This window comes from Podospora pseudoanserina, chromosome 2 (assembly GCF_035222485.1).
Source record: "Podospora pseudoanserina strain CBS 124.78 chromosome 2, whole genome shotgun sequence".
NCBI lineage: Eukaryota > Fungi > Ascomycota > Sordariomycetes > Sordariales > Podosporaceae > Podospora > Podospora pseudoanserina.
This window is the reverse complement of record NC_085921.1, coordinates 229,689-245,557: the sequence shown is the minus strand read 5'-3', so window position 1 is coordinate 245,557 and position 15,869 is coordinate 229,689. Positions and strand designations below refer to the sequence as shown.

The 15,869-nt window shown below is 33.7% G+C and overlaps 1 protein-coding gene and 1 non-coding gene across 2 annotated transcripts; one reads left to right on the top strand and one right to left on the bottom strand.

Annotated features, from left to right (window-relative positions):
• Positions 1–915: 915 nt before the first annotated feature.
• QC764_0029880 (uncharacterized protein) lies at positions 916–1,725 on the top strand (the record flags this gene model as incomplete). Its single annotated transcript, XM_062940168.1, has 2 exons — positions 916–955; positions 1,044–1,725. 2 exons carry the CDS (start codon positions 916–918, stop codon positions 1,436–1,438), a joined length of 435 nt encoding a protein of 144 aa, XP_062802432.1. The 3' UTR covers positions 1,439–1,725.
• QC764_0029890 lies at positions 1,481–1,551 on the bottom strand. Its single transcript has one exon. It is a non-coding gene; the product is annotated as a tRNA-OTHER (tRNA).
• Positions 1,726–15,869: the final 14,144 nt, after the last annotated feature.

Here is a 15,869-nt window from a genome sequence, read left to right as displayed (position 1 = left end):
CAGGCTGGGCCAGTTTCGCCTTACTAAGGCCGTCCGAGGTCGTAACTACTATGCCCGCGAAGATAATACCCATTATAAACCCAGTCTCGTCGAAGTTGTAGATATCGTTATCTATAATACCGTACTTGGCCTTGGTGTTCCGTACGAGCGTAAACCACTCGGTAATGACCTTCGGATCCTCGCATTTAGCCCTCTGGTAGTCGTATCTACGCGTAAAACGCGTACGGAGCTGTAGCTGGCGTTTGACGAAGTTATGTGCCTAGAGCTTGCCAACAGGGGGCGCGTGTGACGAACCCCTATCCAGAACCTCTGAAAGGGATACTGGTTGAAGGCACTTCTGAACAATCTTGGTCCGGTATAGCTAAATAGTGTACAATAATGGCTTGTCTCTATCACAATAGTCTGAATACCAATGATTGTGACTTATATTGCATACTACGGAACTGTCTATCTACGCCGGCCAGTTCCTCCGTATATATAGACCCGTGGACCGTGGACCGTTAACTTATAGACGGTCCTCGGTCCGCTCCTGATTGGCCGATGCCGGACCGTGGACCGTAAGCCCCACCGCGGTCCCCGGTCCCCATCTTATTGGTCCGTTGCCCTTCTGGACCGTGAGCCCCGCTCGACGGCGCGGTCCAGTCTTGATTGGTCCCTCGTGGCCCCACTGTCTTCCAGAACCGTGACATGATGCTCCCTCTCCAGGCCGAAGCCCCTGCGGCCTAGTCTTCTTCCACTGCCAACCATATCGTAGGTTTTTCCTCCCCTTTTCTCCTTACCTTTATTATGTCTAACCGTGTGTAGAAACGTCATTGTAAGACTGAACAGGCTTCTGCCCTTTCCTCCCGAATCCGCCGCTGTGGTTCTGCCGTAATGCCGTGTTCTACCTGTTTTACCGCCGAATCCCCTTGCATTATGGCCCCTGGGTCCTTACGGTGCGCCGAGTGCGTGCGCCGTAAGATCCCATGTGATGGATCTGATGTTGGCTCTGCCCGTGGGTAGATCTTCCTTTTCTTCCTGTACCGTAATTGACCGTTCCACAGTGACCCGAACGATAGAAGAGCAGGATAGACTCGAGCGTGAGGAACAAGAGCTTGAAGACCAACTCTCGCAACTAACTGCCAAGCTTATCCGGGTAAAACGAACACGTCGCTCTCTTCGCGTGCGTGAAGAGCGCCTCTTCGCGCGGGGTATCCAGGAGGAGGATGCCCAGGTGGCGCAGTCTGCCGCTGCGGCGCCTCCTGCTTCTTCGCCGGGTGCTCCTGCGCGGCCGGACGCCGCCCAGGATACCGTTCCGTGGTCTTCTCACGCCCTGGATCCTTCCTTAGGCCTGGACTGGCCCTCCGACCTTTCCTTCGATCCTGGCGTGGCCGGTCCTTCCTTCCTGACCGCGCCAGATACCGCTAGTGGCGCGCCTTCCACTTCCCGAGGTGCCTGAGGCGCGTGGCACTACTTATATTTGGTCCCCTTTATACCTTCTAACCTCGTAGTGTAGTGTGTAGTACGTCGACCACTACGTCGAAGGCGCGGGTTCGACTCCCGTCGAGGTTCTCTTGGCTCCGTTTTATAGCTATCTGGCTGTGAGCCGGGGCCGAGTCTTTTTGCTTGTTTGGGTTTTGGTCGGTCCGGATATCGTTGGTAGAATTCTTTTTGCTTATTTAGGCAGTTAAGGTATACCTATAGTTTCCACGAGTTATCTATAGCCGGATATCCTAACTAACTAACTAAATACTTTAATTAGCCTCTATTGAACCGTAAATTTAGTATTTCTTTTATATCGTACTTTTTTTCTTCGTCTTCCGCCACTACCTATGTATTAGCCTTACTTATATATAGTGCGGGTTCTAGAAGTGAGATGTAAAAGGTATATAACCGTAGACGTATTATATTAGGTAGCTCCAATTCGAATGCCGTCTCCGATAACTTTTTTTTGACCTTAAATGGTCCTACTCTCTTATAGTTTAGCTTTTTACTAGGTCTTTTAATACGTAAATTACGTGTGGAAAGGAATACTATGTCCCCCCCCTTAAGGCGAGGTCCCTCGAGCCTTCTAGTATTATAGTATTTCCGTATCTTTTCCTTTATAAACTCTAGTTCTTACTTAAGCTTACTATAGAATATATATATCTTATTTACCTTAACCCCAGCCCTAGGCACCTTAACCGCAGGTCCCTACCGTAGGTCTGCCTCGTAGCCGAAGTTCGCGAAAAACGGTATAGCTTTAGTCGTCTTAGTTAGTAATATATTATATATTAGCTATGCCGTAGGTAATAATTTAACCTAATCGTCCTGCTCGAAATTAATATAATTCCGTAGATATTATTCTATAATTTAGTTAAGCCGTTCCGTCTAACCGTCCGTCTAAGGGTAGTAGGCCGAAGACGCCTTATTTATTACCTCTAGCCTCGTTATTAACGCTCTTTAGAATTTCGATACGAACTTAGTATCGCGGTCTATAATAAACTCCTTTAGCTATATATATATTAATATAATATACTATAGTACTATATCCGCTAGTTATTCTACCGACTAGGTCTCCTTATAAGGCAGGAAGTATACTTACTTAATAAGCCTATCGACCACCGTTAATATACTATTATACTTAACGCCGGTTACCGTATCCTTAAACTTTAGTAATTTAGTAATAAAGTTTATCGTAACTAAACTCTATAACCGTTCTGCTACCGGCAGTGGCTCTAGAAATCTATAGGGCTTATACCTTATAATCTTCGTTCTCTCGCACGTATAGTATAACTAAATAGTTTCCTTAACGTCGTCCTTAATCCCTAGCCAGTCAAAGTACTGCTTAATCTTTTTTATAGTCTTAGCGATACCTATATATCCTCCGAGCTTTAATACGTGAATCTTTATTACTAGTACCGTCCTATTACCTAGCCTTACGTACGCTCGGTTCTTATACTATAGTCTTCCTTAACTATCCTTCTAGATGCCCTATAGCTCTAGCTCTTCCTACCAGTATTGCTCTATAATATCGTTACCTAACTTCTTTTAATATTTACTAGAAGTAGCCTTTTCGCGATATACTACGTAACACTCTATCCACGGCTATAGTAGATACTTAAGGGTACTATCTGGCGCTTCCTTAAGTAATAGTAGTAACTCCCTAGGTATATCCTTATAGTAGTCGGCTCGCCGGCTAAATATATTTACTCTAGCGTTCTCCGAACCCTTTTTATAATTAATCTAGAAATTAAATTCCGAGAGAAACTCTAACTATCGTATTTACCGTACGTTAAGGACCTTCGTAGTAATAAAGTACCGCAGATTCTTATAATCCGTATAGACCTACACTTTATATTTAATACCGCTAAAATATAACCTTTACTCCTCGAACGCTTCGATAATAGTAAGTAGTTCCTTATCGTAAATTAAATAGTTTTAACGTACTTTATTAAGCTTCTTCGAAAAGAAAGCTACCGGGTATAACTTACCGTTATTATCTTACTACCCTAACTATCTACCGATAACATAGTTTAATATATCTACCTCGACCTCGAATAGTCGATTAGGGTTTAATAATTTAAGTACCGGGTCCTTTAAAATAGCCTCTTTTAGTTTCTAGAAGGCCTACTTCTCTTTCTACCCCTACCGGAACTCCACATCCTTCTTAATTAAGTAATTAAGTAGCCTTATAATACCTATATAACCCCGGATAAATATCCGATAGAAGTTTATAAACCCTAAGAATTCCCTAACGTATATCTATAACTACGGCGTAGGCCAGTCCTTTATTATTATAATTTTTCCCGGTTCTATACGAACCTTACCTAACGATATTAAATATCCTAGGTATACTATTTTCTATACGTAGAACTCGCTTTTTTCCTTATTAATTAAGAATCCGGCTCCGTATAGCGCGTCGAGTATCTCTCGTACGTACCGTTTATACTTCTCTAAAGTACGTAAGTAGATAAAAACGTTATCGAGATAGTATATTACTATCTTATCGAGGTACTTCCGTATTATATAATTAACGAGAGATTAGAACGTCGCGGGCGTATTAGTTAGCCTAAATAGCATTACGAGATACTCGAAATAACTATAAGGTATGCGAAACGTAGTTTTCTATTCGTCTCCTTCCTTAATCCGTATATAGGTATACCTAATAGGTATATTTAAGCGTATAAAGTATCGCGCCCTTACTAATTAACTCCGTAACCTAAATATTAACAGTAGCGGGTAACTATTTTTTACCGTCTCGTTATTTAGCTAGCGGTAGTCTATATATAGTCGTAAGCCACTATCTTTTTTCGGTACGAAGAATACAGGGTATCCTATTAGCGATATAGACTCCTTAATATATCCTTTCTTTAAATTCTCGTCTAAGTACTTCCGTAACTCCTTACTCTACTTATCGTTAGTATAATAGACCTTAAATAGCCGTAGCTTCATTCCTTCTTTTAACTTAATTTTATAGTCTTACGGTCCTCGCTCTAGAAGCCCCTCTAAATATTTAGCCGTGAAGGCTAAGTGTCCTCGATATTTTACCGGTACCGCCTTTTTCTTACCTTTCTCCACGTTATTATAATAGGCGTATTTATTAACCTCCGATATCTTTACTAACGTCGTTAACCCTATTTCTTCGATCTTACCGCCTATATCGATAGAATATACTATTACTTCCTATACTCCTTACGGTAGTACCGTAGAGGGTGCTTATCCTACACTTTACTCCGTACGTACTCCTAATCTTCTATCGTTAGTTAAATACTTCTAAGGCTTTTTTAGTCGTAAATAATTACTATCCCTCTAATCGATGTTTAGGTTATAGTCTTTATATTATAGTTGCTCTAGAATTATATCCTTCGAGGGTCCTATATCTATAATATCGAATATAATTAATATCGTTTTTCCTTCGACTATAATGTTTAGGGGTAATGTCTCCCTATAGACCTTTTACGTAGGAAATAAACCTTATATAATTATTTATTTTTTTTTTTTCTTCTATAGTATACGGGCCTAGTGTACGAACTATAACGAAATTAAATTCGTCTCCGCACTACCGTTTATTAGTGCTACTACCTAGAGATCCCTTTATCGTGTAGTAACCTAAAGGCGTTTATCTTTCTTACCTTCTCCCTGTATAGTAGCGACCTTGCTAACGAGCGCCGGGTCGTTATCCTATATCTTCGCCTTACGCTAATGCCTTCGAAAATATTATTCGTGGTCTATTAAAGGTTAACGGCTCCCGCGAAAGGCTATAAATCGTTTCCTAAGCGGTTATATCGTTTAAGAGCGTCCTTCTGCCCCGGGTTATCCAGCAATATAAAGTCTTTTAATTATACTTGCCTAGCTTTCTTCTATCTTCCGTCTCTAGCATTCTTTCGTATTTATACTCGATAGCGGTTTTTCTGCTTAGTCTTAAGCGTCTTAGCTTAATAATATCGCTTAACCTTCTCCCGTAGGTATATAACGTAGTTTAGGCTTAAGTACTATCCTAATATTACTTCCTTCTATAAGCGTACGCTATCGTCTATATTCTAACCGTTTATATATTCGACGTAATACCTTATATACTTTAGTGCGATCTATATAACTTAAAGGCTATTCTTTAGTTTAATTAGGTCCTAAACCTTTTATAAAACGTAGTCGTTTAGGTCCTCCTATTAGGCCTTTTCCTATCGGGCTATAGTCTTTTTAATTGGCTATGGTTTACCCTCCTTACCTACTTTACGTACCGGTTAGTAGCCGTATAGCGATTTGCTCTAGTAGTACTCTATATATCCGTATATAATATACTGGAACTAAAGTACTCTTTAATACTCCGGATACTTAGGATAAAGCTATGCCGTATCTTCCTTATAGGGTATATACTATATAGGTATTAGTATATCCTTTAATAATTTCGCGATCCTAATACTAGCGACCTTCTTACCTTTTTAGTACTTTTCCTAGCTCTTATATAAAAGCTTTATAAGCTATAATATATCCTATAAAATAGTAATTCCGTACTTACTATATTACTTCTTTAGTATCGTTTACCTAGTAGGTCCTTACGTAAGACCCTTATTTTTAGCGACCTCCGTAATAACTTCCGTAGCGATCTATACTAGTTAATCCTATAATACTTATATTTAAAGATCTCCTTCCTTATGCTCCGCCTTTAGCCTTTCTAAAGCTTCCTTTATCTCCTAGAACTTTATATCTTTTTATCCGGCGTGCTAGTTAAAGTCTTCCTCGGAGCTTGCCGCTCCGCCTTACTAGTACCCGATAGCTACTACCTCTATAATCCTCGGTCTTTTCGATATAGTAGTTAATGCGATTTCCTTTTTTTATCCGAGCCGTTTAGGTGCCCTATAGTCCTTTTTAAAGTGTCTTGCCTTACCGTAGTTAAAATACTTAAGGTTATTTCTGCCTTGGCCCCGGCCTTATAGCCTTTATTATTATATAGCGTCGACGTTTATCGGTCCCGAGTATATAGTGCCGGAGTAGCTAGTGCTAGGGTATCTTTACTTACGTTTATCGTTAGGACGGTTATTGCTAAAGTGTCTCTTATAGTTATTACTGTAGGTACCCCTGCCGTAGTTCCTCTTCTCCGTACGACGTTCGAACTGCCGATCGTCGATCTGTATGGCTATAGCGATATACTTATCGATAGTATCGGGCCTTGACTCCTTATATAACTTATCTTTTACCTTTTCCTTAAGGCTATAGTAAAAAAGCTATATTAATCCTTTATCGTTAATGGTGCTACGTAGGCTATCGATTTTAAACTAAGTCGCGTAGTTAGCCGCTAAGCGTGTCTAGCGTAGGCTTAAGAGCCTCCCCTACGCGCGCCTTGCTTTATCGTATTCCCTAAATACCTCTTTAAGCTTAGCCTTAAAGGCACGGTAGCTCTCGAAGTATTCTACGGTAATCTTTTTTTAGTACTTCCGCTCCTACTCGTAGTAGTCGTCGAGGATAGGCTCGAACTACGCGAAAGCCCTATCCTTAAGCCTAGTAGCCGCGAAGATTACCTTCGACTCTTCGTTAGTAAACTAGTTTAGCTATTAACGAAAATAGGTTTTAAGCTAGATTAAGAATCCTCTAAGCTCGGCCTTTTCTCCTCCATAGCGCTCCGGCACCGGGAACTTAATGGTCGACTTAAACGTAGTCGAGATAGCGAAAATCTGTTCCCGGGTTTGCTGAGCCTCGTCCTCGAGTTCTTTAAGGCGCTTAATGACCTGCTTTGCGGTAGAGGGTATATGTCTGGAAGGTCCCTCGGTGCCTGGGCTAGGCGGGACGCCTCCCATCTAAATATTTTTAGGTCCGGCTATAGTAGTGAAAAGACGCCTTTAACTTATCCGTGATAGAGTTGAAGTGAGTATGTAACGTGTGACGAACCTCTATCCAGAACCTCTGAAAGGGACACTGGTTAAAGGCACTTCTGAATAATCTTGGTCCGGTATAGCTAAATAGTATATAATAATAGCTTATCTCTATCACAATAGTCTAAATACCAATGATTGTGACTTATATTATATACTACGGAACTGTCTATCTACGCCGGCTAGTTCCTCCGTATATATAGACCCGTGGACCGTGGACCGTTGACTTACAGACGGTCCTCGGTCCGCTCCTGATTGGCCGATGCCGGACCGTGGACCGTGAGCCCTACCGCGGTCCCCGGTCCCCATCTTATTGGTCCGTTGCCCTTCTGGACCGTGAGCCCCGCTCGACGGCGCGGTCTAGTCTTGATTGGTCCCTCGTGGCCCCACTGTCTTCCAGAACCGTGACAGCGCGTCGCGTACGCGTAGTAGTTGGTTGGCCATATCTTCTACACTACGCAATCTTGGTGGAAAAGCTCGCGTATATAGCTCAATAATATATCGGACAATAGCTTCCTCTTCCGATTGAGTCAGCTTTTTCGAATTGGGTATTATATCGCGTCGTGCAGGCCGGCTGGCGCGTCGGTTAGAGAGAGTCATAGCTGGTACGTTGTAGAGCTTAGCTGCAGCTCGGAGGCTTAATTTTTCATTGATTCGAAGAGCCTCAAGGGCTAAGAGTATCCTGGCTTCCTTTGAAGTAGGAGGCATATTGGGTTGTGGAAAAAATTGATGTTAGGTGTAAAGAGGACGCGTCGTGGTGGAGACTGTACGACTCGCTTATATGTACGGCTCGCTTATAATATACGTTACTTTGAGCCTGAATCAGTATTTAAATAGAAGTGTAGGTGGAAGAAATTTATAAGAAACTCGAAGTAAGGAAAAAATTCGTCAATAGACGATACAACTTCAATAGATAAAATAGTTAAATCAGAGGTGGAATTTACACCTTCAAAAGGGGCGGAAGGATAGTCAGTTGATTGTCGAAGGTAGCAAAGATATATATAGAAATTAGTGCGTAGATATCTTACAACCCCGGACTTCTTTACCTTGACTCCTGTAAATACGCCCACTGCCTGTGGGGACCTAGTTAGCTCAGTCCCTACAAGTACAGCTTTTTTCACTATATTAAAATAAAAGATAAAATCTACAAAAATGAGAGATTTATAAAGCCCCAAATAACGTGATATAATTTTAGTATTTTAAAAGAATATTAAAAAGTCTATTTTGGCTTTATTAAATATTAATAAAACATAAAAGCTCTTTAACTAGTTATCAAAAATATGTAGAACTTATTAAATAATATTACAGAAATATTCAATAATAAGCCTTTTTCTCCTTTACATTTAAAAATCTCAAATATCAAAAGAATAAATCAATCTCTATATCTTATCTGCTTACATTATAACTTTCTAATGTTATTGACAAGTATAAGTAATGAGATATAGATGAAATATAATATTTTTAGGTCATTCAACTTTACTTTAAAGCTAATAAATCTTTCCAAAATAAGATAAAATACAAAGATCTATCATGAAATTAAGACAAACCCAGTTTTAAGGTAATTTAATTAAGTATAGAAGCAACTTTTGCAGATAAAAAATAATAACAAAAAAAGGTAATAGAAAAACATTAAAATAGTATAAAAAAATAAAAATAGAACTATAATTAGTGCAATATTAAGGTTTTTTTAAAATATATTTTGAAAGTTAATATATAGATGTATTTATAACCCCAAGAATCCGCCTCACAAAGGAGGTCTTCTATTCATAAGCACTTAGTTAATTAAAACTCTATACATCAAAACGATTTTGAAATAGTACTGCTGTTTATTAAATATTTGAAAAAGCTTACTAATGATTATAAATTAAATTTTGGCATCTTAGAAACTACATCAAGGTGTATATATATTGTTATTATAGTATAAACAATCACTGATCTACATAATCGAAAACTACAGTATTTTACTTTTGAACAGACTAATTATAATTAAATATCAAGTAAATATTTCCAGTTCAAAGTATTTTAACTTTCTTTTCTCAATTATTTTGAAGTAATAATTTGAATATAACATCTCTAAAAAAATTCATAAAATACCCCAGAAATATAATTTACAATATTTAAGTAGAATCTTTATTTATTATATAATTTAACAAACTAAATGTTAAAAAAAGGCTCGTAGAGCCCTAAATAAACCTAGTCTTCTTTCCACAAAGAAATCTATTTTGATTTACTAAAAGGTACTAAAAGAAAATAAATTTATTAGATTAATATTCAACAAATATAACAAAATACCACACTAACCATTCCATATACATTAATTAATTAGTCTGTATTTCCTGTAAACTAAAAACTTTCATCAAAAATCAATAAATGATTTTTAATAGTTTAATTTTTTATTTTGAATATTATTTAATATCATGAATTGAATATTAGTTATCAAGCATAAATTAAATATATTTACGTTTGTAATACTAAGCTTTATTTCATAGGTAAAATATATTTCTCTTGAACATTAAATAACATTAAAACAAATGAAGTAATCGAAAATTATATTTATCATTATATAGAATAGGCTAAGGTTTATATAATTAAACAGAGGTATTACATGCTTACAGAGTAGTTTAACAGAATATAAGGGCAATTACTTTAAATAAAAAGAGTAAAGAAAGATTTGAAAATAATGTAAAAATAGGATCGAAAAGTACTAGTACTTTGAAATTCAAGGTTATCCAAAATAATCAAAAGGTTAATATATAAATATATTTAAAACTTTCAAGGTCATTACTCTATAGAGAGGCTTTTCATGTATGACGATTTCATTTAGTTGGTCCTTATAAGTAGAATTAAAATGTAATAACTAGAATTTATAGAATTATAAAGTACTTTCTTCATTGTTGTAAAAAGATGATAAAATGTGAGAATGGTTTTCAAATAAATATCTATTATATGTAAGTATATACACAAAATTAAGAAAATACTTTCTTATCATTTCTATTTGTTATATTATCATAACGTGAGAAACATTTCAATGAATACTTTACTAAAGAAAAGTAAAGGTTTTATAATTCGCTTAATAATCTTTATTATATTTCTTTATTTCATTGGCAAGTACTATAAAGTAATTAAAAAATTAAATTGAACTAATATTTTAATGATGGATAATACGACTTCTTTATATTAGTTGTTCAAGAATTATATTTATCAAATAAAATATTGATTTAAAAAGAATTAGTAATACAGTTAGTTTTAAAAATGAAACTCAGGAATAATAATGACAAAAGTTAATGTATTATAATTCCAATAATATTATATTTTTTTGAATTAAAAGAATAGTCTTTGCTAAAAAAAGATTTGTAAATTAGTTTAAAAAGATATTCTTGTTTTAATAGTTTCTTTTGTTGTATGATGAGTCACTAGCGGTATTCAAAGAGAACGGAATATATATTGAAGCCTTTAATAAAGTGATTAAACTAAAGTAATGATTTATTCATGTTAAAATAATGTCTCGAACGCCTATCCAAAACCTCTAAAAGGGATGCTAGTTGAAGGCACTTCTGAAAAATCCTGGTTCGGTACAGCTAAACAGTGTATAATAAATAGCTTATCTCAATTATAATAGCTAAGATACTACGGTTATAACTTATAATTACATACTACCGAAATATCTATTTATACTAACTAGTTTCTCCGTATATATAGACCTTAGGACTGTAGACCGTTAATTTATAAATAACTCTCAATCTATTCCTAATTAGCGGACACTGGACCGTGGGCCGTAAGCCCCGCCGCGGTCCCCGGTCCCTATTTTATTAGTCCGTTCTACTTACCTAGACCGTAAACCCCGCTCGATTGCCCGGTCCAGTCCTAATTAATTGCTTATAGCCCTATTATTTTTCAAAACCGTAATACAATATTCCCTCTTTAAGCCGAAGTCCCTACGGCCTAGTTTTATATTATTGTTAATAATATTATAAGTCTTTTCTCTTTACTTTTATTTTCTCTTTACTTTTATTTTCTCTTTACTATATTTTACCGTATATAAAAACGTTATTATAAAACCAAATAAATTTTTTTCGCCTTACAAATCTTCCGCTATAGCTCTACCATACTACTTTATTTTACCTATTTTACTTCCGGAATCCTTTACGTTATAACTTCCAGATCCTTACGATACTCCGAATATATTTACCGTAAGAGTTTATATAATAAATTTAACGTTAGCTCTACCTATAATATACTCTCCTTTTTTACACTATAGTTAACCGCTCTATAGTAACCCAAATAATGGAAAATAGACTCGAACGTAAAGAGTAGAAGCTTAAAGACTAACCTTTATAACTAATGTTTAAATCTATTTAAATAAAATAAATACATTGTTTCGTTTATATCTAAGAAAAGTATTTTTTCGCGCGAGAAATTTAGAAGAAGGATATTAGGTAGCGTAATTCGTATTTTTGGCGTTACTTAATTTCTTATCGGGTACGCCGATGCGGCTGGACGCCGCCCAAAATACCGTCCCGTAGTCTTCTTACGTCCCGGACCCTTTTTTAGACCTTAACTAGCCTTCTGACCTTTCCTTCGATCTTAGTATAGCCGGTCTATCCTTTTTAATTTATAGGGTACCGCCGGTAACGCGTCTTTTACTTCCTAAAATAACCGAGCTACGTAGTATTAATTATATTTAGGTTCCTTTATATATTTAAACTTTATAGTATAATATATAGTACGTTGGCTACTACGTTAAAAGTGTAGGTTCTATTCCTGTCGAGGTTCTATATCTAAGTTTATAGATACCATCCGTAAATTTAAATACTTGTTTTTTGAATTACCCCGCCAGTAGTACGTCTTCGACTTTTTCTTACGGTAGTAAAGGCGTATAGTATTAGTTAGGCCTAGATCGATTCCTATCGAGGCTTTTTATATTTTAAATTTCTAGAATCCTTTTATAACCTAAAATACGTTTTTTTTTACTTATTTTGGTTTAAATAAATTTAAGTATGATGAATAGTATTCGGTCTATTTATTTAAGTAATTAAAATTGACTTTAATTTCTATAAACCGTTCAAAATTTAATATTTTAATTAATTTTTGTTAAACAATACATAAAACACTTCTTTTATATTATACCTTTAGTTTTTATTTTCGGTTATTTACTATGTTTTAGCTTTATTTACTAGTAGTGCGGATTCTAAAAGTATAATACAAAAAGTATATATCCTTAAACGTATTATATTAAATTAGCTTTATTTCGAATACCGTCTTTAATATTTTTCTTTAACCTTCATCAAACCTACTATTTTATAGTATAACCTTTTACTAAATCTTTTGATATGTAAATTATATATACAAAGAAATATAATATTTCTTACTTTAAGTCTAGGTCCTCCAACAGTTTAGTACTATAGTATTTTTATATCCTTTCCCTGATAAACTTTAGTTATTTTTTGGAAAGTTACTGTAAAGTATATATAATTTATTTACTTTCATTTTAGCATTAAGTACTTCAAATTAAATATCTATTATATATCTATCTTATATCCTAAATTCATCAAAAATAATATAGCTTTAATTTCTTCTTTTAGTGATATTATATATTTTAACTTAATCCTTTTACTCGAAATTAATATAATTCCGTTAGTATTATTATATAATTAAAGTAGACAGTTCTGTTTAACTATTTATCCAAGAGTTGTAGGCCTAAGACGCTTTATTTACTACCCATAGCTTCGTTATTAATATTTTTTAACCACCATACGAATTTCATATCGCGGTCCGTTAAAAAAACTTTTAACTATAGATTTATTACTATAATATACCGTAATACTATATTTGCTAATTACTTTACCGATTAGGTCTCTTTATAAAGTAAAATATATATTTATTTAATAACCTTATCGATTATTATTAAAGTTTTATAGGTTTCTATAATTTATTTAGACGTATATTAATATTATTAAAATTTTTCGAATGTTCCGATAATAGCGAGTAGCTCTTGATTATAAAGACGGTAGTTTTAATATATGTATTTTAGTTTCTTCGAAAAGAAAGTTATCGGGTATCGCTTTCTATTATCGTTTCGCTAATTTAATTATTTCCTAATGGTATAGTTTAATATATTAAGTTCGACTTTAGATTATTAATTAGGGTTTAGTAGTTGAAATACTAAGACCTTCCAAATAATCTCCTTTAATTCCTAAAAGCTTACTTCTCTTCCTACCCCTATTAAAACTTTACATTATTCTTTATTAATAATTAAATAGCTGCGTATTTCTCGTATATCCCTAAATAAATACCCGATAAAAATTTATAACCCCTAAAAGTTTCTTAACATATATTTATAATTGTAGTATAGTTAATTCTTGATTACTATAATTTTCCTAAATTTTGTATAAATCTTTCCTAATAATATTCAATATCCTAAATATATTATCTTTATATATAGTACTTGCTCTTTTCTATATAAATTGAAAGTTCGTTTTTGTCTAATACGTTAAGTATTTCTCGTACATATCGGTTATATCTCTTTAAAGTATATAAATAAATAAAACTATTTATAAGATAATATATTATTATTTTGTTATAGTATTTCCGGATTATATAGTTAATATAAAATTAAAACGTTACGGGTATATTAATTAACTTAAATAGTAGTACGAAATTCTCGAAATAACTAAAGGATATACAAAACGTTATTTCCTATTTATTGTTCTTTAATTTATATATAAGCGTATTTTATAAGTATATTTAAGCGTATAAAATACTATATTGTTACTCGTTAAATCCGTAATCTAAATATTTATAGTAGCGGGTAATTATTTTTTACTATTTTGTTATTTCGTTAACGGTAATCTATATATATTCGTAAGCTACCGCCTTTTTCTAGTACGAAGAATACGGGGTGCTTTACTAGGGATATAAATTCCCCAATATATTTCCTTTTTAACTTTTCGTTTAAATCTTTCCGTAATTCCTTACTTTACTTATAGTTAGTATAGAAAACCTTAAATAGTTATAATTTAGCCTTTTAATATTTAATTTTATAGTCCTACGGTCCTCCTTCTAAAGGTCCCTCTAAATATTAAACCCTAAAAGGTAAATATCCTTAATATTTTACCGGTACCGCCTTTGTTTTTATCTTTTTTTTTTTTTTATTATAGTAAATATATTCATTAATCTCTTAAATTCATACTAATATCGTTAACTTTACTTCTTTAGCCTTACCGTTAATATCGGTAAAGTACAATAATACTTTTTAAGCTCTTTACGGTAGTACCGCAAGGGTACTTACCTTATATTTATTTTATATATATTCCTAATTTCTTATCGTTAGTAAAGTACTTTTCAAGTGCTTTTAACCGTAAATAGTCACTATTTATCCAATCGATATATAGGTTATAGTCTTTATACTATAAATACTTTAGGAATATTTTTTCCGAGGATTTTATATTTATAATATTGAATATAAATAAAATTATTTTTGTACTATAATATTTAATAGTAATATTTTTCTATATACTTTTTACGTCGGAAATAGGTTTTATAGCATATATTTCTACTTTATACCGATATTTCTAGTAATATAATTTGTAATCCGTTGAAAATCACTAGCCTCCGCGAAAGGCCGCGAGTCGTTGTCTAAATAGTTATTTCGTTTAAACCCTTTTTTACTTCCGGTTATTTAATTATATAAGGCTCTTTAATTATCCTTACTTTACTTTTTCTTATTTTCCGTCTTTAACTTCCTTAATATTCTTTTATATCTATATTAGATAGTAATTCCTTAATTAATTATTTCCTTAAACTCCTTTACTTAATGATATTGCTTAACCTTTTTTTATAAATATAGTATATAGTTTAAGCTTCAGTACTATTCTAATATTATAAATTTAAAACAAATTGTAGTATTATTTATATTCCTGCCGTCTATACATTTAAGGTAGTATCTCGTATAATTTAAAACAAATTATATTACCCAAAGGCTATCCATTATTTTAACTAGGTTCTAAACCTATTATAAAAAATATTTTTTAATTATTTATAGGTTCTTCTTTATTTAGTTATAGTTCTTTTAGTTAATTATAATTTACTTTTTTCACATACTTTATATACCGGCTAATAACTATATAATATATTAAAACTAAAGTACTATTTAGTATTTTAGAAATTTAAGATATAATTGTATAGTATTTTTTATAAGATATATATTATATTAATATAGGTATATCCCTTACTATTTTTGCGATCCTGATATTATCGATCTCTTTACCTTTCTAATATTCTATTTAAAATTTTTATATTTAAGTATTATAAAACAATTTTATAAAATAGTAATTTTATATTTACCGTCCTATTTCTCTTATATTATATACCGAGTAAGTCCTTTTTTTATATAAGGTTATTATTTTTAATAATTTATATTAATCGACCTCATAATATATATATTTAAAATTGTCTTTCTTTATATTCCGCTTTTAGCCTTTTTGTTACTCCCCATGGCTCCTAAAACTCCACTTCCCTTTATTTAATATACTAATAAAATGC